This window comes from Theropithecus gelada, chromosome 3 (assembly GCF_003255815.1).
Source record: "Theropithecus gelada isolate Dixy chromosome 3, Tgel_1.0, whole genome shotgun sequence".
In the NCBI taxonomy this organism is placed as follows: Eukaryota; Metazoa; Chordata; class Mammalia; order Primates; family Cercopithecidae; genus Theropithecus; species Theropithecus gelada.
This window is the reverse complement of record NC_037670.1, coordinates 123,394,969-123,418,491: the sequence shown is the minus strand read 5'-3', so window position 1 is coordinate 123,418,491 and position 23,523 is coordinate 123,394,969. Positions and strand designations below refer to the sequence as shown.

The following is a 23,523-nucleotide window of genomic DNA, read 5'->3' as shown; positions in this document are numbered from 1 at the left end:
TCTTAGGAAAAGCCAAGTTTCTCATGTGGGGGGTGACAGCTGACATCGTGGATGAATAAGTCTAAGCTCCAGGGTAGTCACTCCAAGGTTCCTAGGCAGATATGGAGAAGGAATTCAGCTTCAGGAAGGATTGAGTCATGGACCTGATCTTGGTTTGGAGAAAAAAAAAAAAAAAAAAGTAAGACACACAAGGTTCATGTCCTGATAATGACTATCAGATCATCTGCCTGCCAGTGCCAGGGGGGATAAGGAAATAGGAGCAATAATAAAAATAACCAATGGTCACTGGAACTTCTGGATGAGCTGAGGGGCTTTGTAAAGCATGTAATAATAGCACCAATTAAACTAATAATAATATCTCAATCATGTGGCAGGAATGTGATTTTATCCTCACAACCATATGAAGGGAATAATTATTATTATTTTTTAATTGAGATGGAGTTTCGCTCTTGTTGCCCTGGCTGGAGTGCAATGGTGCAATCTTGGCTCACTGCCACCTCTGCCTCACAGGTTCAAGCAATTCTCCTGCCTCAGCCTCCTAAGTAGCTGGGACCACAGGCATGCACCATCACACCTGGCTAATTTTTTTTTGTATTTTTAGTAGAGACGGGGTTTCTCCATGTTGGTCAGGCTGGTCTCAAACTACTGACCTCAGGTGATCCACCTGCCTCAAGCCTCCCAAAGTGCTGGGATTACGGGCATGAGCCACTGCCCCCAGTCAGGAATAATATTATTATCCCATTTTTTTCAGATGAGGACCCCAACAGGCACAGAGAAGTTAAATAACTTTCCCAACATAACTCGGTTAGCAAATGGCTACTGGGAGTCTATATAAATAGAAGAAACAGAGGATTCTTCTGGGAAAACCAAGGAGATGGCCTCATTGAGCCAGAGAGCCCGACAAAGACACAAATGAAAATATTGGTCCCAGTAATGAGAAGAATGAAGATTTTCAAATCTTTCCTTGAATAAAATTGTAAGAGAAACTAATCATATTGTCAACTCATTATTTAAAATAACATTTGATGATAATGCTGTGAGATATAGCCTTCAAAAGATATTTAAGTATTTGGATGACAGCTTTATAATGAAACTCCAATCTCCATTTAATTATGTAAGTACAGTTGCTTACTGTTATTTGTAGAAATTTCTAATTTCTACAAAAATTAGAAATAGCATTTTCATTGAATTTGGTTCATTGTTTCAAGTAGACTTCATCCACAAGTAATTTAATTAATGGACAACGAAAGAAGCTCCATTTATCTTATTAAATGTATTTTCATTTAAGATTTTTACTTTTTAATGATTTTCAAAATTTGGAATATATTTATGTCCTTTGGGCAAATTGTGATGATTTGTAATTTTAATTTAATTCCAAAAAAAAGTTAATACTTGGAGGATTTTTTTTTTTTGAGAATGAGTCTCACTCTGTTGCCCAGGCTGGAGTACAGTGACACAATCTCTGCTCACTGCAACCTCTGCTTCCAAAGTTCAAGTGATTCTCCTGCCTCAGTCTCCTGAGCAGCTGGGATTACAGGCATGCACCACCACGCCTGGCTAATTTTTGTATTTTTAGTAGAGACGGGGTTTTACCATGTTGACCAGGCTGGTCTCGAACAGCTGACCTCAGGTGATCCACCTGCCTCGGCCTCCCAAAGTGCTGGGATTACAGGCGTGAGCCACTGCGCCTGGCCTACATTCTTAAATAAGAATTAAATATACGTATTTTTGTTTCACATTTGTGTGATAGTAATCAATAAAATAACTTAAAATATAAGACTTGCTGTATCAGGATAAAAATGTTTGAAGCAAGTGGAATAGAAATATGAATAAGAAGAAATAGAAATAATATAAAATTTCTGGCTGTTAAAAATGGTTAAAGTTGGATTGTTTTTCATTATTTTAAAATATGATGTTGAGTACCAAATTCCTATAATATTTTGATTTCATTGCTGTCATTTATAAAGAGATGTAACTATGTTATTTTAAAAGTTTGAAATTGATATTATACTGAAAGTTATATGCTTTGCAACTATGGAAACATATAATAAGAAAGTTAGTTTTTAACTTAAAAATGATTTAGTGGCTACATAACTTTTCAAAATTCTCTTTGAAGTACTTGAGTGACAAAGGTTGAAATCTACTTTTCAAGCTCATGGGTGATATTCAATGGATAATCCTTTTTCCAGAGAACCAAGGCAATGAAGAGTGAGTTGGTGGAGGTGGATGGTAAGTATATAGGGATTTCTGGGTTCTGTTTCTACCTCACTTCTGGGTTTGTGTCCTGGGAAGGTACAAGATCTCTGAGGGGCAAACAACACAGACGTATCTTGGTGGTTTTAGGCCGGAGAGGCTCAAATTGTCTCCCAGAATGGTGCAGGAATAACAGAAAAATTCCTATTCCTCTAAAGCATGTTTGGACATAGTGGAAAGCTCACTTGCCCTGAACAGGCTTTGCATTAGAAATAAGAGACAGCATAGAAGACCTTCGTGAACTGGTAACAAAGTTAAATAGAAAAACTGATGTTATCATAGACGTCAATATGCCATATGGATAAATCACATGAAATATCAACTGAACTATGTAGATGCAATCTGATGAAAAAGAGAAAAATGCTCAAATGAAAAAAATGGTTTTGCTCTCCTGATTAAAAAATAATAGCATACGCTGGAAGAACTCCACGTATTTTATTCTCACAACACAACTACCACATGGGATAGATACTATTATAATTCCAATTTTAGAGAAAGCGACAATTCATCAAGAGGGATTAAATAACTGCTCCAGTTTATATCACTTATAAGTGGATAAGCTGGAATGGGAACTTGAAGCAGAAATTGGGGCTCATTTTGGAATAATGAATACACTGAATATAGCTGGTGTGTGGATTTGTGGGTATGTAATCTGTATATACATATACACATACATATGTGTACATAAAAACATCAGTGGGATTCTGCTGAATGTGCCAGGCTGGTGGGGCTTGGGTAGCATCTCCTTCATTTTATTGTTTTCTGTGGTCTGCTTTTCCTACACGAGACAAGCTGTCAATACAGAACCACAGCTTACAACACTTCCAGTTCACATCAACTCAAAGGAAGGTAATTTACAGGTATAATTTCTCTGTTTGACTATTCATGATTTGATAGAGAAGTAAAGATGAATACAGTTTATCCCCAGAATCAGTAATAAAGGAAAAAGTTAAAACATATAACTTTTCTTATTTTGAAAAGTCCTAAGAAAGTGAGAAATTCCTTTTATCTCATGAGCCAAGGATAATTTGTATATTGAAAAATATCCAGAGGAACAATAGGAATGACCTTTTTCATAATTCTATCATATATTCATTCTGCCTTGCAGAAATAATTTTGTTTATGATCTCATAAAGTACTTGGGTAACTTTTTTTCTGTGAATAATTCAGAGAATTAAAAAAAACACTAAAGGAATAGAACTTCACCCTGCTTTTGTACTTGGAGGTTGAGAGGTAACCTCACATAAACAGTTTTAATGTGTTTGTTATAATGTCATTCTTTAATAGCACTTTATGTAAGTAACACTCAAGCATGGCAACATAATAGCCCTGAGAAATACACAATTTAAACTATGTGGAAAGTAGTATTTTATGAGGTGAATAGACAAATACACTAGAGTCACTAGAATGAAGATGGCATTTTTTTTTTTTTTTTTTTTTTTAAATCTTGGAGCTGGTTCTTCCAACTCTCATACCTGTGTACTATGAAGGTAACATTGTTAGGAAACCATAAAAATTAAAATGTATACCAGAGGTCCCTTAAGAAAAACAACTTATTGACAATGAATTTCACCAATTGGCATGCATGCCAGTAGAATTCGTTGTGGTTTTAATTTTGGGGAGGCGCCTGCATTCTTGTGCAAAAGGTGGTTGGCTAAAAGGTTACTAGGATAAACTCTTAAAAAAAAAAATTCCACAGTAATCTGCAGCTTTGTCATCGCGCATGGAATTCAATAAAATTCTCAATGTCTCTGGTTAAATAAACATTTTTTCTTACTTAGTCTGCTTATTTTTTTGTCTAGACTAAAGCTTTTTAACAGGCTGCAAAACAAGCTGAATGTTTCTCTTGACTTTAGCTAGCAAAATACACGTAGGAAACTGTTACCATTTTCTTAAAAATTTTCACTTAGGTAAAAGACATAAATCAGCAGTACATTAAAATTATAAGAAACACATCAAATATTTTAAAACTCAAGTTAAGTTGAACCATAAGCAAGGGAGATACTGAGAAATAATGAAGCAATTAGTGAGTAGTGCAGAATTGTTAAGTTGGAAGACCTGTTAAGACAACTTCTAATTTTTGTGGGTTTTTTCTTCACTGACATTATAAAAGATTGAAAGCCCAGAGGTAGAAGAAAGCTGTAATAGGTCTGCCATTCAAATGTGTTAACTGGATTATGAGTTAATCTGTGGTTTCTTTCCTCTAATTTATTAAAGGCTCATTTTACCTGATAGGGTGTTACCTAACCCAATGACTGCAGTTTCCCCACTTAGATCATTGGTATTTAACTTGCCATAGAATACAACTGAAACATTCCTTCTTGTTCTAGCAAAATGATGCCTTCTAAATAAGGCAACGTTAAGACATTTATTGAATACTTACCATGTAAAATGTTCTGTCCTAATGCTTTACTGGTATGAACTTGTATAGGAAAGAAAGGCAGAATTTTAAAACTTTCCCAGAATAAGACAGTTAGTCTGGATTCAAATGCAAGCAATCTGGCTCCAAAGATTGTGCATTCCTAAACTTTGTATTTTTTCCAACGTAGACACAACATACTCTGAATAAGTATTATAGATGTGTATGGATGTACAATATTGGGAGAAAACAAATATGTATTTGTTTGGAAGTATACACAGAAAATGGATGATATTGGATGTCTTTTGGGTTGGGACTCGAATATATGAGGGCTATTGGTACTGGGAGAGCTTTATATGTGCATCTTTCTGCAATTTAAATCTTGAAATAGATGTATTACCTTCACAAAAATGGATAAAGGAATATTTAAAAATCATATGAATTCAGTAGATTGTATCATGCTAACAAGTAAGTTAATCCTACATTAAAAATAAAAGCTAGAAACATAGTTGGGGAATTCAACATGTTTTATTTTGCCAGGCCAATGATTTCATCAATATCCAATTAAATTTTAGTGTGACAACTACATTTAGTTTGTTTTCTTACACAGATTGAACATTCACCATTATGACAGTTTCATCATGCTAAAATCTATTCACAAACTTACACTTTGGAAAAAAGTGTATTTCTAGAAAATTTTATGTACAATACAAATGGAAAAGATATTAAGTCCTGAATTGTCAAACTACACAAAACAAAACCAATCAACCACCAGTAGTATACATTAACAACATTTTTGAAAAAAAATTTCTTTTACATTCAGCAGAGTTATGTTCATGAAGAATTTCTACATTTTTAAAAGTAATGAAAGTATACACAATTTAATAATTGTGAAAATATAAAGAATTAAATAGCCCAAATATAGTATAAAACTAAACACCCTTACTGTCTATCAATTTGGGCTTATATGAAACAAAGGGAACTGTGACTCTGAAACAATTTTACTTTTAACTTTGGACATAGAATAGATTGGCCATAAACACAGAAGATGGTTTTGGCTTTACACTGACACATTTCTATGTGTCAATGTAGAGGAGAAAAGTTTAATTATACCTTTTAAGCAGGCAAACCATTATAATAAACTGCGTTAGAAATTACTTTAAAATTATACACATTTGGAACAACAGATTTTTTTAAAAATGAAGTTTGGTGTTATGTTATGCATTTTAACTATTTTTGCCATATCGAGGCCTCCTCATATATTATCATAATTTATGATAACTTAAATAGTGAATCATATTCTGATATTCTGACTAATAATCATATTCATTTTGACAATGACTTTAGTTTTTGAAGTTTTATACTGCAATACTTAAAAAGGCCATAATCTACTTTAATTACCTTCATCATAGATTATTAACTATAAATAAAATTTTTATACAAGATTTGGATTGGGTACATGGTACAATATCTGTCTTTACCTGGAAGCATGAAAATGTCTTAAAAGGTAAATAAAAAAGCAAAAGTAGTGTTTTTTAAATATATATGAGAACATGAATAATTTTTTTCACATTTTTCCATCTAATTTTTATTTGGAGAAAATAATTTTAGTATGAAATTTTTCTAATAAAATTATTCAAACATACAATTGGGAGATAATTATTTTATTCATCACAAAACTTACTACATTTACACTTAGAGACCAGTGAACATAGTACCATTACCTTTTGAAAGAAAGAATGTCTCTTCATACTGTTTTCTTACTTTCTAGACATAACAAGCACCTTGCCATCACACCAAAAAGATCATAAAATATATAGTGTTGACTTAAAAATCAGTGTGATATCTGAGACTGGTTTTAATAAAAGGGAGAATTAATCATTGAATTTGAGTACTGAAGTTGAAAACTAGCCACATTTGTTATAAATTCCTCTTTAAAAATTAGTAGTTTCTACTTTGATTTTTCTTTTTGATGATTTCACCCCTTATTTAGAAGTCTAATACTTCAAAGATTTTTCCTTCTTATATTTTTTAATTTGCCACACAGACTAGGAAATAAGAGAACAAACAGTAATAACTGAACAGTGCAAGATTATATTCTTTGAGTCTAAAATAAATTAAATAACTTCCAAAAAAAGTAAGTGCTTTTGTTTGGAAGGTGATAACATAAGAATATAAGCCGAACTGCTTCACTGATATAACTCCCATCAAGTATCTTCATGGGGCAGGTTACTGATTTTTATCTTCCTGAATAAGGAAACAAAGGTCAATGACAGATACCAGTAACTGATTATTTCTACAATCTTAAAAAAAAAAAAATTTCATTGGAACCATATAAACTCATCATTTTCTCTTTATGAATAACTCATGTTTTCACACAACTTTAAATGCCTTCTTCCTTTTATATTTCTTTTGATAGCCATTCTGTCATATGCATTTATGACTTTTACTATGTAAAAGCTGTGGATTTGGAACTTGTTTTCATATATAAAATCACTGACAATTAGAATTCTAAAGCCCCAGAGCAGGAAAGGAATACCACAGGGATATGGCCCTCATTCAATTGAGGGATGCAACAATTCTAGTTTTGTAGCTACCATATCGATTTTGAAGAAAAGGTGAATAAAGATATAAATAAAATCTGGGTTAAGTTAAATATTTATATGCACCATGAGGACCATGACATGTCTAGTGCTAGTCACTATCATACAAGAAAATGCATGCTCATTTCAGTTCATGTAAAACTCACTTTAGGAGTAATTACCTTTTTCAGTAATTCCCATTGGTAAAGCACAAGTTTCTTTGCTCAAAATCTGATCATTGAAGACAGAGCATTTGTTAATGGAAGCATAAGACCCACATAAGAAAATATTATGACTCTGGCAACTGATTCCTCCTGTTTCTACTTTTCCGGCTATTGATGAGGGCCTTTAACTTGCCATAGTCCCCTCTCATTTTCTGTGACTCGTCTCCCTGCTGATGTTGCTGCCGAGTGTCTTTGCAGTATTGGTTAATCATCTGCATTTCTGAGTGGCTGAATGCTCCCATGATGTCCTTCGGGTGGAAGGGTAAAGCCCTCACAGAGCTGGCCCAGGTCCATGGGGACCATTTGTCTGTCACAACGGCCACCATTTCTGAATCTAAAACTTTGAAGTTGATCTTGGCTATGGTCTGCTTGAAACTATTTTCTGTAGCAATGCAGTGATAAAGTCCTTGGTCAGAACCCTGAACAGAGCGGATCAGGAGTCCCTGTGAAGTGGCTATGATTCGTTCATTCAGCTTAACCTAAAAGAGAGACACATTAAAGTTACTGAAACTGAACATTACATTTCCTTAGATTATGACCAACATATACAGAATAGTGTCAACTTTCACAGATTTGGGAAAAAAGTATTGATTACTACTTAGCATCTTTCTCAGTGGACACGAAATTTTGGTCAGTTCCACTGCCTTTAAGAAAAAAAAAAAAAAAAAAAAACCACACAGGAGATCTTGTCACACTGTCACAGGGGTATTGAATCTAATAAAGAGAGGGTGAAGATATTATCCATATTGGCAAAAATAGCTTAAAGTGCTTTCCCCTGGATAGAAGTTTCTCCATATATAAGCACAAAATTGTGGTTGCCTTTGAAATTAGAATCACAGTCAATATATGTAAATGAAACTCACAGATACTTTAAAATATCTATTCCATCCTGGTGTTCTAGTCTTTTATATTTATAAAAAGTACTCACTAGTAAAAACATGAAGCCACAATTAAAGGGTGAATTTTATCTTTTTGTTTCAATGAATGAATGTTCTTCTAAATAAAAAATACGTAAGCAGAGGCAGAATTTTGAACATTATCAAGGGCCTTTTTCAATTATCCCCAAATAAACAATGTCTAAAAATTAGCTGGGATGTCATCATCTTTTAAGTCCTGTAAATGGTTTTACTTTACAAGGAAAGGTAATAAAAAGCTATGAATTAATATTTAATTGCTTTATAGATTTTACTGGAAAAATGATTGTTTACTGGGTATCAGTAAATGCTTGAAACCTTCCTTACAGTTCCACCTGTAGTATTGCCAATGAATAGATAAAAATGTAAGTGGTAAGAGGTTCTTTGACACGTATACTCAAGAATACTCTTTCATTGAAGAAAAAAGAAATTTGATCAAAATCAAAATTAGATAATGCATGTTAAATGTTTTCCTAAATGATAAAGTTCTGTGCAAATGGACAAGATATGACTAATAATATCTGAATCAAAGATCAATTGGTTTGTGCACACACACACACAAAAAACCCACAAAAAGGCAAGTATAGTATTAAAAGACAGATAATAGAACAGAACTAGAAAAGAGAGAGTCACTTGGAGGAAGAAAAAATTTTGACATTAATTAATTTTACTAAGTTTAAATGTCCCTCAAAACAAATCATGTATAAATACATTCAGAAATTAAAGAAAAAAGAAATGTTATCCTATTTGTGCAAAATTGGGAAAATATTTTGAGTCCAATATGGTAAATCCATTAAACGTGTATATAATATTTGGCACAATTACATTTTAGGAATTTATGTAGAATATATACTCTCACATGTGTGCAGGTGTTTTTGATGAGAGGAAAACAATAAATTATCTAACAAATAGATGGCTTTGAAAAAAAACACTTACAGTATATTCACACGATGGAATATTATGCAGCCAGGAAATATGACATTGAATCACACGTACTGATATTCAAGCGGGGGTCTGCGTGTGTGTGTGTGTGTGTGTGTGTGAGAGTGTTGTGTGTGTGCAGGGGAGGAAAACTATGGAACATATTTGGAGAAATATATAAGTCTTGGGAATCTTACTCTGGGCAGTGGGAATAAGAACTGAGTAATTATTATTCCATAAGTATTAGTATTATTCATAAGTATTAGTATTATTCAATAGATATTAAAAGTGATAAGTATTGAAGTGGAGGAGGGCTTTCAGTTTTCACTTTATGCTACTTAGTATGAACTATTTGCCTTTGCTCTGTGAGCTTTTATCATTTGTCTTACTTAAAAAAATGATTAATGTTTACACAGTAATATGAGTGAGAAGCATATGTTTTCTTAAAATAGAAAGGATCACAATAAATTTAATAAAATATTAATAGTTTAAGAATAAGTAAAATTGTGCTCTGCTTAAATTCTGAACAAAACAGACTTTCATACTTGTGTTAGAGCTAATGTTATTGCAATATTAAATTATTAAATTCTTATGTTTTTGAGATTGGGAAAGAAAGTCAAATAGTAATATTTGAGTCTCCATATTCTTGAGCATTCTGAAATAGAACTTTGGAAATATTACTAGAGGGAATAAATCCTTAACATTCCATTTACATTTTACTATTAATTTATATGGCAGATATTCAAATATATATATTTATTTTAAATCATAGATGTTATATTCACTTATATATTATTCTATTGAACTTTTTACTGAAGAAAAGATAATTACTTTTTAGTTGATCCTTGTTTCAGTATTACCCAATTCACATATATACCTATAGGCTTTTTCTGGAAGGACTGTTCATATCCTTGTGTTCCTGCCCTGGCCTAACAGCTCACTTGTGTATAGTAATCATCATCACACATTATGACTTCTAACCCAGGTTACTCTGCAAGCTAATTATTATAATCCAAATCCATTCAAAATAGTTGAAAATTAATTTGACTGCAGAAATGTCAAGATTTCTTTGATAACAGATTTTACAGCAAAGAAAAGAGATCTCAATAATTTTCATTATTAAACTCTTTCTAAAAGTATTGTTAGCATGATAGGCTTTGGAAGAGTGATGGGACTCTGATGTCCAACTAGCTCATCTTTCCTCCAGATAATTCAATTTCCTCCTGCAAGTAGTCATCTGCTTATGGTGTAATATTCCAGTAATGAGGGACACATAATTTCCGAAACAGTTCATAAGATATTTGGGTAGACAAGTCTGAGAGTCGGAAAGTATTTTGCATATGAAACCAACATTTATATCAGTAATGTTGACGCAGTATCTGTGTTCTACAGCTTAAGGCGGTACTCAGTCTACATACCCTTAATTAACTTAATATGTAGTAACCAAATTGCCCACAACAGAAGAATACACATAAATGCAGAAGGCTCCACTTCCCCCTTGGCTCCATCAGACTTTATGATGCACAAATGATGGTATGTTTTAGACCTCCCTAAGGCTTTAAATATACATATATATTTTTATCATCTCATCTGTCAGGACAACATGACATCAATAATACGAAATTCATTATTTACAATATATCACCCTATGCCATTTTACAATGTCTCCCTTATTTCAAAAAACCCAGCTCTTTCCAATCCATGAAAAGTTTCAGTAAGCGTGTTTTTATTTGAAAATCTAAGGACTTTTTCCATATCACTAAAGGCAGGCAATGGTCTCATAAACAATGATTCCATATATTACCTAACCAAAGCACAAGAGTTATGAATAATAAAGCAATGGAAACAGATTACCACAGAGCAGAAAAAACGCTCTTTGTCATGAAGGTTACAGTTCAGTGTACTTTCTTGCTGAGGAAAATTAAACTTTTTTTAAAAAGCCCCCTTTTATCTTGTGAATCACACAAAGGTGCTGTTGTGTGAAAACTTGGCTTCTGGATTTGCACACATCTTGTTTCTTTTAGGAATGTTTCCTCACATCAATACCACTGTCTTAGTGCCCAGGCTCTTGTTTCAATCACCATGTTACAGAGGTGAGCAGGCAGAGAGAATTTCTAATTAACCCATCAATTCTTAGGACAAAGGATTTTAAGGAAAGTGGCACTTGTCATCCCAAAGACATAAAAGATGATCATATGCCTTTCCTTTTTCCTTAGATCTGAGCCTCACCGAGGGACGTTGATTTAATGTTCTCTCCGAAGCCCTGATGGATTGCTGCTGTGCTGCTTTACTCACCTCTTTCCTCCTGTCTTTGTCTTTCTGTAACAGCCACTTGATAGATGCCTGCGGAGACTTGGGGGCACACTCCAGAAAAGTGGTGTTATTTTTTACTCCATACTGGACAATTTCAGCTGCATTTCTGTATGCTAGCAGGCAAAAATAAAAGGCGAGAAAGAAAGAACACAACTGAATTTAGAGCACATTCTCCTGTAAAAATGCTATATACATGTTTATTTTTATACAAAATTGTGAACAACTATGGCAGCCAGTAAAAAGCAGTGATAATCATTTAACAAGCAAAGTAGGATACGTTGTTTACTTGTTTTGTTTATGTAAAGAGAAGGAGAGACTGTGAATTAAGGTAATGTTGATAAAATCATGTTTATTCAAGAATTACTCTACACCAAGGATTGTTGTTAATATTACTTTGTTAACTTAATTATTACAATACTCCTGCCACATTTTCTCAGCTTTTCACAGCTGAGCAAACTGAGGCTGTGAGTTATGAGGAAATACACTTTAGTGAATGTGTCAGGCAATACCGAAGCCAGGTCTATCCCATTCCTAAAGTCCATACTCAGTGTCATATAGAGGAAACAGGTAAGCACTGGGAAAGGGCAGAAAGAAAGCTGTGGCCTTGGTGGAATGCAGTGATTGAGAACACTGTCTTCAGAATCAGTGGAATGTAGGGTAAAATCCTGACCTTACCACTACCGGCTGTGTCAACTTAGATGACTTACTTGATGTCTCTGTGCTTTAGTTTTACTTATCTCTAAAACATGGATTATAGCATTTTTACATAGGGTTCTCAGTAAAAGTATTAAATTAGGCAAAACATTTAGTATTGCCATATGGTAGCTTAGACGTGGACAGAATCCTCACTAATAAAGCAGGAATAATAGGACTCTAGTATGGTTTTTTTAAAGCATTGAGTGAAATAATCATTAAAAAACACTGAGCTCAGGTTCTGACACAAAGTCAGCATTAATATTTGTTTGATGTTACCTCCACTGCCATTATTCCTACCACTATGACAACTACTACTGATGGGAACTGATACACTTTTATAAAATTGCAAATGGAGAAATGGTAACTTGAATTTATTCCCTCAACTAGATGTATGGAACAAGTAAGCAAAATCTGTCTTAATTTGCTCTTTGCAGTTAGAATAGTAAAAAGAATGTCATTTTTTACTACAGGAAAGCACAGACTCAAAGGGATTAGAAATAGGAGTCTCACTGTTAATTTTTGAAACAGCATATCTGTAGCACCTTGGTGAGCCACAAGGAAGGTCTGCTTGGAAATATTTTTATTTGGTGGGACTGAGGAAGGGAAAGTATTGTAACATGGTAAATCCATGTCAGAATGGGAAGGATGGAATTAGTTTAATTGAAGGACACAAGGCAGGATTGTCAACAGGCATTGTAGTACACCCATGTTCACAGCAGGATTCTCACTATAGCCAAAAGATGGAAGTAAACCAAGTGATGGATGAATCGATAAACAAAATGTGGCTTACCTACATACATATGTACATATATATGTATATATACACACACACACACATACTATAAATACACACATGACAAAATATAATTCAGCCTTAAACATGAAGAAAATTGTGATATATGCTACAATATGAATGGACCTTGAAGACTTTCGGTTTAAGTGAAATAAGTCAGTCACAAAAGGACAAATATTGTATAATTCCACCTATAGGAGTTATCTAGAGTAGTTGAATTCATAAGAAATTCGTAAAGAAGTAGAATGGTGGTTTCTAAGGGCTGGAGGGAAGAGGTAATGGTTAGGTGGTATTCAATAGGTCTAGTTTCAGTTGGGAAAGATGAAAAATATCCAGACGTGGCTGGCAGTATGTTGCACAACAATGTAAATATGCTTAATGCCACAGAACTGTAAACCTTAAAATGGTTAAAATAGTAAATGTTATGTTATGTATATTTACTGCAGTAAAGAAAAATGCTGTTCTAAAGGTTCTTCGGTGGTAAATCTCAAAATGGAAAATAGGTTTTCTTTAGAATGAAAATAGTAGCTAAGAAAATCTGTAATTACAATCTGTGTGAAAGATCTTCCAGCTAACATACTTGAAGTATATGTGTTCCGAGACATTTGTTTTTCATGATTCTCAGTATACACACAAAAAGCCTTTAAGTTTTAATTACCATATATAAATACACAGAATGTTATAATAAATATTTTTGAAAGTGAAACGTTTGAATCTATGACAATGTTTTCCCTTACTGAAATGTGACACGGAGCATTGCCACTGTGCACTGAGATTGGCCATTGCTCACTTTTAATACCTTTTAGATTAAATCCTCTGCATTGAGTCAGTGGGTTTCCATGTCTCACATCTTGTCTTCGGCTCCTCCTGTAAGTGCAGAAATACATAAAAGTGACTAAGAATTATCACTGCCAATTACACCACTCTTAAAACATTGTAATTTTAAACGTTGCATCCTTTTTATTGCTAAGCTTTCATAAAAATTTTTAAAAAGAGTTCTGATTGATGTAGCTATCTCACATTTCTTATACAATTCATCAATAATGGGGGGGGGGTTACTTATCTTTGCTTTTCAATCTGAATAAGTTTTTCCATCTACATTCAGGATGGAATGGCTCTGAATCTCCTGTTGCATGCATATCCTGAGTAAATGCTACCTTCTCTAATTAATAGTGTAAATGTTTAGTTTAGAGAAATTCAGCCTAAATTTTCTAAATCTATAACCTCCAAAGTATAAACTCACTAGCATTTTCCTTTTTATAATAGTTTGTCTTAAATAAACATACTTGTTTCTTACAAAAGTCAATGTTTTCTGTTTCTAGATATATTAAAACTTTTCTGAAATAAGCAATAAAGATAAAAATAGGGACATTTAATAAAAAGTTAATTTCATTTACTAGAATAAGCATGTTGTCCCCAACTTTTTATTTTGAAAATTTCAAGTCTACAGAAAAGTTGAGATATGAGTAAAATGAATACTGGTATACCTAGATTCACAAATTGTTATATTTTGCCACATTAATTTCTTTCTCACATGTAAGTACATATCATGTATATATTATGGATCCACACCTATGAAAGCCTTTAGAAAATAAGTTACAGACACAATAATGCTTCACCTATAAGTGCTTTAGTATGTATTTTTCAACAAGTAATCTTTCAACATAACAATATAATTATCATCCTAAATATATTGATATTTAACAACATAATCTAATGCATATTCTATATTAAAATTTCTCTAGTTCCCAAAATCTCTTTTATGGATTTCTTTTAAGTTAACCAGCTTCCAATCAAGGTTCATCCTTTGCATTTAGTTGTTATGTATTGTTAGCTTAAAGCATTTCGACATTTTAGTTACATTAAGCCAGATGCGGTGGCTCACGTCTGTAATCCCAGCACTTTAGGAGGCCAAGGCGGGCGGATCACGAGGTCAGAAGTTCAAGACCAGCCTGGCCAACATAGTAAAACCCCGTCTCTACAAAAAATACAAAAATTAGCCGGGCATGGTGGTGCATGCCTGTAGTCCCAGCTACTTGGGATGCTGAGGCAGGAGAATCGCTTGAACCCAGGAGGCAGAGGTTGTGGTGAGCCGAGATCATGCCACTGCACTCCAACCTGGGCCACAGGGTGAGACTCCATCTCAAAAAAAAAAAAATAGTTACATTGTTTGCAAACTGGTCATTATTTAAATAAAAGTTTTAAGTTGTATTAAATTATTTAATTTCGTGAGTTTCAGATGCACTAAGTACCTTACTTTCAGTGGTATTACATAGTCTAAGAAATCGAAGTGGAGCAACTGAAATCATCTGAGCAAGGCATCAAACATTGTTAAAAGTCAGAAGAAGGTGACTCTTTAAATATTGTGAATACCAGCCTAAATTGATTGCTTACTATCAATACGTGACTGAGCATATCACTTAATTGGGTTAAATGCTAAGTCTTTCTTAATACTTTTAAAGATAAATAAAAATATTCAGCAAGAACAGAAATATTAAAAGCACACAGTGGTTATTAAACTTACAAAGAAAAATTAATCTCAAAGTCATTGATAGTGAAAAAAGCTCATTTTCTAGCTAAAGAAAACATTACTTCATGTACACAACAGACTTTATAAATCTACTTATGGTAGAATAGGTATAAAATTTTGTACCACTTAGGTATTCCTTTTCCAAAGTCCCGTGACCCTTACCAATTGTATATTTCTGTACACACACAAACACACCACAGTGAAAGTGTTAGTCACTTTTCTCTCAGGAAATATGATTAATATGGCACTGTACTCTAGAATAGCTCCCATATCGAGTTTTTACTGCATAACATTTGTTATATTTTGAAGTCCAGCATTATTTTACTATAGTCAACTTCTAAATATATATTATATGAGCATCATGAGAGCGTTTTCAGCCATCTAGGCAAGCAATATCATTCACAATGGCTAAATTTATTGTCCTGTAATCAACACTATATAATGGTTTACTCATGTATACAAATTCTCAAGCTGGGCAATCTCAATTTACAATATCACATAGCTTCCAGACACTCAAATATAGAAAAAAACACTGTTATGGCTTGGCTTAAATCATGAGATCAGCAAGGCAGCCATCTGAGCCTTTTTTATGTATAGATTCCTTCCACGGTACTCACATAGCATCACAAAAACATGCTCGTAGGCAGAGTAGTATTGTATTGCATGTAGGATTTGGAATTTGGTTCAAGTTTCCCATGTTTCATACACAATAGTAAATTCTTTTCGATAAACAATGAAATCTTTCATAGAAGAGGTATTTATTTGAAAATTGATCTGATTATCTTGTCTTAAAATAAAGTTTCTAACTACTTGTCTGAATCCAGAACAAATAATGTTAGGGACTATACAGCAATATTTGATACAAAACCACAAATATTTAAGATATTTGAGAATGAAAATGGAAAAAAAATGCTTTTATTGTTTACTATAGTTTTTTTTGTTTGTTTGTTTGTTTTTGAGACAGAGTTTCACTCTTATTGCCCGGGCAGGAGTGCAGTGGTGCAATCTCGGCTCACTGTAACCTCTGCCTCTTGGGTTCAAGTGACTCTCCTGTCTCAGCCTCCTGAGTAGTTGGGATTACAGGCATGAGCCACCATGCCCGGCTAATTTTGTATTTTTAGTAGAGACGGGGTTTCACCATGTTGGCCAGGCCGGTCTCCAACTCCTGACCTCAGGCAATCTGCCTGCCTTGGCCCCCCAAAGTGCTGGGATTACAGGTGTGAGCCACCATGCCCAGCATGTTTACTATAGTTTTTTAAAAAAGGGAGACTATTGAGCCAATGATATTTAACAACTTCATTATGTCAAAGTATGGATTCCACCAATTTCCAAGTATAACTGTATTTCTCTATTTGTATACAAATAAAACAGTTTTTTGCTTTTTATTTCTATGAAATCCTCAAAGTGATCTTTGTGTTTTGCTTAGAGTGGCATCAGCACAAAACTAGGTAAATTAACACTATTAAAGAAAATAAATGTGGAAAAATACTTCAAATCCATTACCTTCAAAGGAAAATCAAAAATTCATATGGGAATTTACAAAATAGTTAATTCATTCACCAATATGTTTTGCATTTACTATAAGTATAGGCTTAACTAAGTTAGGACATAATTTGGAGAATGTAAATACTGTAGATATTTTTAGTGAAACTTCCAATATGCTAGTCAAAGATAAATATGGGTAGCCTCAGGCATATTTTGTACATATGTAGCATTTTCTGGCTTTTCAAGATAGAATTAAAGCACTGCTGGAGATAATCAAGATAGCCTCCCCCCACCTTTTTTTTTTTTTTTTTAAAGACAGAGTCTCATTCTATCTCCCAGGCAGGAGTGCAGTGGCGTGATCTCAGCTCACTGCAATCTCCACCCCCCAGGTTCAAATGATTCTCCTGCCTCAGCCTCCCAAGTATCTGGTATTATAGATGCCTGCCACTATGCCTGGGCTAATTTTTTTTTTCCATTTTCAGTAGAGATGGGGTTTGCCATGTTGGCTAGGCTGGTCTCAAACTCCTTCTGCCTGCCTTGGCTTCCCAAAGTGCTGGGATTATAGGCGTGAGCGACTGCACCCAGCCAAGACAACTCTTTAAATAGCTACTACTTTCCTTCTCAACCCATTATTCATGGTTTAATATCAGACATGATATTGTAAATGCAAAGAACTGTATGATAGACTCATTTCTTTATTAAAAAAGTATGATTAAAACTGTAATTTGTGGCGGTAGAATGACAATGTAGAATCTATATTTAAGCACACATCTTAGAAAGGATACTTGGGGTTGTAATAGGTGGGAAAATATGCAAACAAATGAGCTAGTGCATACTGGGCAGCAACTTCTAAAATGTAAAAAAGTATCTCTAGTATGCAATGACAGTCTATATACAGTATGGAATTTTACTTGAGAAATATTATTTGTTACATAAAAATGCTTATTGGTCAAAACCAGTCTTTGCAGAGAAGGAGTACTGATGTCCACTTCCCTTACATTATATAATAACTGATATACCTATACAACTATGGTAAAAGTCCACTTACAGTCCCCATATCCCTTTCTTCCTTGGAAAGTATAGTGCTTCAGCTTCCTTCAGCACTAAATCTGCTTAATAAATTGAAGATTATATTGCAGGTGCTAGAGAGGAAAATTTTCAGAGCATCTTACCAAGTAAACAGTATCGCCTTACAAAGAATTATGGTAATTTAACATATCACTACTATCATATTTGGCAGTGAAAAACAAATATGGTTGAAAAATACCAACAGTGGCCACAAAAATCACTTCTTATGTGAGATTACATTTGAAATTTGCCTGCCTCACACTGTCTGTCCAGGTTGAGGCCTCCAGCCCCATATTAAGATGAAAGATCAGAGTAATGATGTCTAGAAATTCTAGATAGACATCAAATGAAGTCAGGGACCTCCTCACTAGCACCTAAATTAACATGGAGGAACACAGAGTCTTGGAACGCATCTACGAGACTCCTGTTTTGAAGAGTGGGAGTTCTCTTCCTATCTCATGCCATTAAGAATCTCAAATGATCCAGCCCAGGCCACTCCTTTCTACTCCAGATTCATATTTCTAACTGCCTACGCAATATCCCTGTGTGAACATCTTATTGATACCATTAACGTAACATCCTCTTTCTCCCCACAAACCTGCTCCTTTCACAGTCTCTTCTTTCTCAGGAAGTGACATCTATATAAATCCTAATGTTCAGTTCTGAGAACTTGGATCATTTTTGACTCCTCTATTTCTCTAACCTCCCACATCCAAATACATCAACAGATTCTGTGAGCTCTGTCAAGCATCAGATCATTTTCTTTTTGCCACCTCTACCTTTATTATCCCTCTACAAGCCACCATTATAACTCACCTAGATGATGGCAGTAGCCTCCTGTCATGCAGCTTCTGCCACCCCTTCCCCTCTACCTCCAACTTCTTCCTACACCAGGTCTTCAAAGTAAGCCAAATCCAACCAGTGATCTTTTGAAACCAAAGCCAAACACTATCATTCACATGTTCAAAACTCCTCAGCTGTTTTCCATTTCACTTTAAATAAAAACTTTTCAATTACTTACAAAGTCTGACATTGTGTGGCATTCTGACCTCATTTCTTCCTATCATTCCTTTTTCTCATTACAGCGCAGCCTCATTAGCTTTAGAGCTGTTTCTTGAACAATCCTGGCATCCTCCAGTATTAAGAGATTTTTGATCCCTCTTCCTGGAATGTTACTCTGCTCGATAATGTCTTGGTGCATTCCACATCAAGTCCTTGCTCACACAGTATATCTGCAGTAAGGCCCTTTTTGACACCCATTTAACTTCACAACCTCCTGCTTACCACATATCATACCTACTTTCTCTGCCCTTTTTAAATTCACAGATTGTGTTATTATTTGATATACCAGGGGTTTTCCTTATTTGTTTATTATCGATCTTTTCTCTTTAGAATGCATTATTCCTGAAGACAGAGGTTTTTGTCTTTTTTCCTGTTATACGCCTAGCTTCTAAAACAATGCCTAGAAAATATATTTCCAGTGAAAATATTTGCTGAACTAATGAATAAGAGGATCAGAATACTTTTAATACACAAAAGCACTAAGGTTGTTATAATCTGCTAAGGTCCTCAAAGAAAGGTAGAGAATAAAAGCCATAAAGCACCATCACCCCAGTGCTTTACTTGAAAGATCACTCATGCTCATGGCTGCTACTATTTGCTCCCTCTGCTAACCCTAATTTTCAAAGGTTTTAGCCCCATCACCATCATGACCCATGTCACTCACTGTATAACTGAAAATAGCTATCACCTTGGCTGACTCTGAATTCTGCATATTCCTTTTCAATTTCTCTACTCATGGTTCCTTCCAATTTGGTACAAGTTGATGCAGTTTCCCGCCTAGGTTTCCACTTGGCTAAAAAGTACCCTGCCTCAGACTGCCTTTCTTTCTTAACCCAACCAGTAATCACGCAGTCACCACTCCAAGGTTAAAGCGTGGTCATCAAGGTTCTGAAAGCAAATCTCCAGGTATCCATGCTGAAATAATACTCTTGTAGCTTGAACTGGAACCAGCATTATAAGATAATTATATTATATCCTTGTTTACAAGATAATTAAGCAATGTAGAGAAATCCTAGGAAGGTGGGTTTTAAGGATACACTAAAGCATATAAAATAAAAAGGACGGCCAGGAGCGGTGGCTCACGCCTGTAATCCCAACACTTTGGGAGGCCGAGGCGGGTGGATCACAAGGTCAGGAGTTCAAGGCCAGCCTGGCCAAGATGGTGAAACCCTGTCTCTACTAAAAATACAAAAATAAGCTGGGCATGGTGACGGGTGCCTGTAATCCCAGCTACTCGGGAGGCTGAGGCAGAGAACTGCTTGAACCCGGGAGGCGGAGGTTGCAGTGAGACAAGATCGCGCCACTGCACTCCAGCCTTGGCGACAGAAGTGAGACTCTGTCTCAAAAATAAATAAACAAATAATAAATAAAATATAAAAGACATAAATTAGATGATGCAAAAAATGAAAAAAGCTAAATGCTACTTGAAATATTTGATGGGTCCTAGAGGAGTAGGTGTTACAGAGGAGCTCTGAAGGGAGAAAGGACTCTTTCCAAAGTACTGTACTCTGGACTTGCCATATCTGTGAGAATCTCAAGTTATAACGCATTACCATTTTCTTCATTCAAATACTATGTGTGGTGCTAAACACAGCTTCTACTTTTAATGTCATTTAAAGAAACAGCAATAGAGCTAATTCTAAAGATGTGAAACACTTCTGTATTGTCTGGTGTCATACATTTGGATGTTGAACTGTTTAGTGCTCACCGTTTCCCAGTTGGGTAGAATCTGGAGCAGGAATGGCCATCCCAGGCGCAATAAGGGTCCCGTGCCAGGCAGCAGTCAGCACAGGCTGTACCATAGATGTGGCAGCGATGCAGAGACACTTGGGAAACCCCTTCATTGGAACTCACATACAACTGTTGCTATTAAAGGAAAATGATGATTTATTTCAGATGTGGAAGTTAAAAGAAGACTTTCAGCAGGAACACATTATAATATATGCTCACAAACCCTTGGATTCATTTTGGAACCGACTAAAAACGTGAAGCAAAGCACAGAAGGGTATAAAGCCAAAACAAATAGAATTTTCCTACGTTAATATGCCTATAACATTACCACTTTCCTGTTAAAAAAGAAAAGCTCAAAGCACCATATAGAATGGTAATGTGTTTTAGACATTGGGATTCATTGTTCTCTCAGATTTGAGCTAATATATTACAGATTTAAGTTATGAATTTTTTTTCTTTGAATGCAGTGTCTTAGCAAAGCACAAGGAAGCATTCTTATTTTTTAAGTGTGGCCACACATTACTTTGTAAATTTGAGAAAGTCTGGTTTAAAATAAAGGGCATTTTAAGTTTACAAGGAAAAAATGGTAAATAGTAAGCATTGGATGAAATAAAAAAGAACATTTTGGTCACATGTCTTTGAAAGTAGCATGTTACTCATTAAAACTACTTAAAAATAATTATTTAGAATAATATCAGTATTTATATTTATACATGTGTTAAAATTCTGCTTGATCCAGTGATCATCATCATCCTAAAAATCTCATGAATGAAAATTTCATCCTCTTTCAATTGTAGGATGTCTACTGCTTCTAATGGTTTGATTTCTTTAGCTGGGCATAATATGGTTCTAAGGAGTTGAAGGAATGAGTCTCTTAATTGACACTCCTTACTTTCCAAAGGACTGATATAAGTCAAGTTAGCACAGAATCTGTAAGCTGAAACTTGAATAGACGTGGATGTATGGGTGTGTGTGTACTCCTCCATGTACACATACACATACATGCACATACATATACATTTGAAGATTAAATCTCTGGAGACACCATGTGTCCACCAGGCCCTGAAGCTCTGGAACCAGACTTCCTAGATTCAAATCTCAGCTCAGCTACAAATTTGCTGTGCAACTTTTCTGAATCACAGCTTCCTCATTAGTAAAATTAGGATAACATAACACTTACCATATGGAGTTTTTGTAAGAAATAAATGTTGTAAGGGTTTCCTCCACATAAAATGCTTGGAATAGTTTCTGGCTCATAGCTTGCTCAATGAATGTTAATTAATGGTAAAAAGTACGGTAAAATATCAATTAAACTATCAATATATGTTTTTAACTCTAATCAGTTATTTGAATCACATCTCACTCTATTACATCTAATAATTTTATTCGTATCAATTGACTTTTCAGAAATTTTGCTGAAATTGACTGGTCTCCAGTTGAAACATTCAAACTACAAGAAAACAACTGCATGTTTTGACAATAACCATTTGTCCAGGAACATTTGAAATAAATGTTTATTGAATAAATTAGTAAGTAATACAGTAAATTTATCAGCTTCATTAAAATACTTTAAGGATACTAGTATATTTGAGTGTAGGACACAGGTAGTTTCATTCTAGATAATATAATTTTTATTAGTCCTACTATTTTCTGTTATATGGAGTAAAAGAACAAATTAAAAAAATAAGAGAGCATAAAATGGATAATAAAATGAGAAACACTGAGAAAGTTATTTAAATACACACAAGATGTCATTAACAATTTGTAGTCCTCTCGCACTGAAAAAATGATGCAGTATGCAGTTGTACAAATGATTTCCAAAAAGTCAAATAATTATCCTTGCCTTGAATCTCACTGTTTTAATGAGACATTTTAAATTATCTACAATTTAAGATGTTGAAGACAGATGTAATACGTAACTACAGTTAAAACTTGCATACAGGATTACTATGCCACACAAATGACTTTGTGTTCATTTTGAATCTTGCCCTGATACTTTCTCTTTCCATTAACTACTGTAAACAAAGGGCTTCCCTGCTGACTTCAAAGACAATTCTGACTTGAGAGCCGCTCCCTAGGACATTAGACAAAATGACGAATGGCTTCTCGTTACTTGGGAAAATGTTTGTTATGCACCATACAAACATTTTTACAGATGAGATCGTTAGCTCCATTGTACCTTATTTGTTTTCCCTAATAAAATTCAGTGATGTGAAAAGAGTGTAAGACTGACCACAAAATACTACTTCATCTCTAACAAACTAAATATGGTGAAGAGCTCCAGAATTATGTAATCAGTTGTGCTAACACATAAAACCTTTATTGTGTATTCCAAAAAAAATAGGTCTCAGGCTTTTACACAGACAGCATTTACTGAGGACCCACTTTATTCTAGGTAATTTATATAAATTAACTTGTTTGTGAGAATAGCATTACCTTACAAATGTAGAAACTTAGGTCAGTGAAGTTACTTGATTTGTTCGTACATTATGGTCAGATAGGGATACAAATGCATGTCAAGCCTATTTGGAAGCCTACTCCATTCTGACTATATTACTCTGTACCATAAAAATTTTTTCAAAAATAATACCT

The 23,523-nt window shown here is 34.4% G+C and overlaps 1 protein-coding gene across 3 annotated transcripts in view; it reads right to left on the bottom strand.

Annotated features, from left to right (window-relative positions):
- Window positions 1-5,121: 5,121 nt before the first annotated feature.
- SEMA3C (semaphorin 3C) overlaps window positions 5,122-23,523 on the bottom strand; it is a 182,050-nt gene continuing 163,648 nt past the window's right edge. For all 3 annotated transcript variants that reach the window (XM_025379295.1, XM_025379296.1, XM_025379294.1), the window contains 4 exons: window positions 20,909-21,066; window positions 13,855-13,922; window positions 11,549-11,679; window positions 5,122-7,897 (listed from right to left, as the gene is read on the bottom strand). In XM_025379295.1, the coding sequence (XP_025235080.1) occupies window positions 7,484-7,897; window positions 11,549-11,679; window positions 13,855-13,922; window positions 20,909-21,066 (771 nt within the window). In that variant the 3' untranslated portion in view covers window positions 5,122-7,483. The remainder of the gene's footprint in view (window positions 7,898-11,548; window positions 11,680-13,854; window positions 13,923-20,908; window positions 21,067-23,523) is intronic.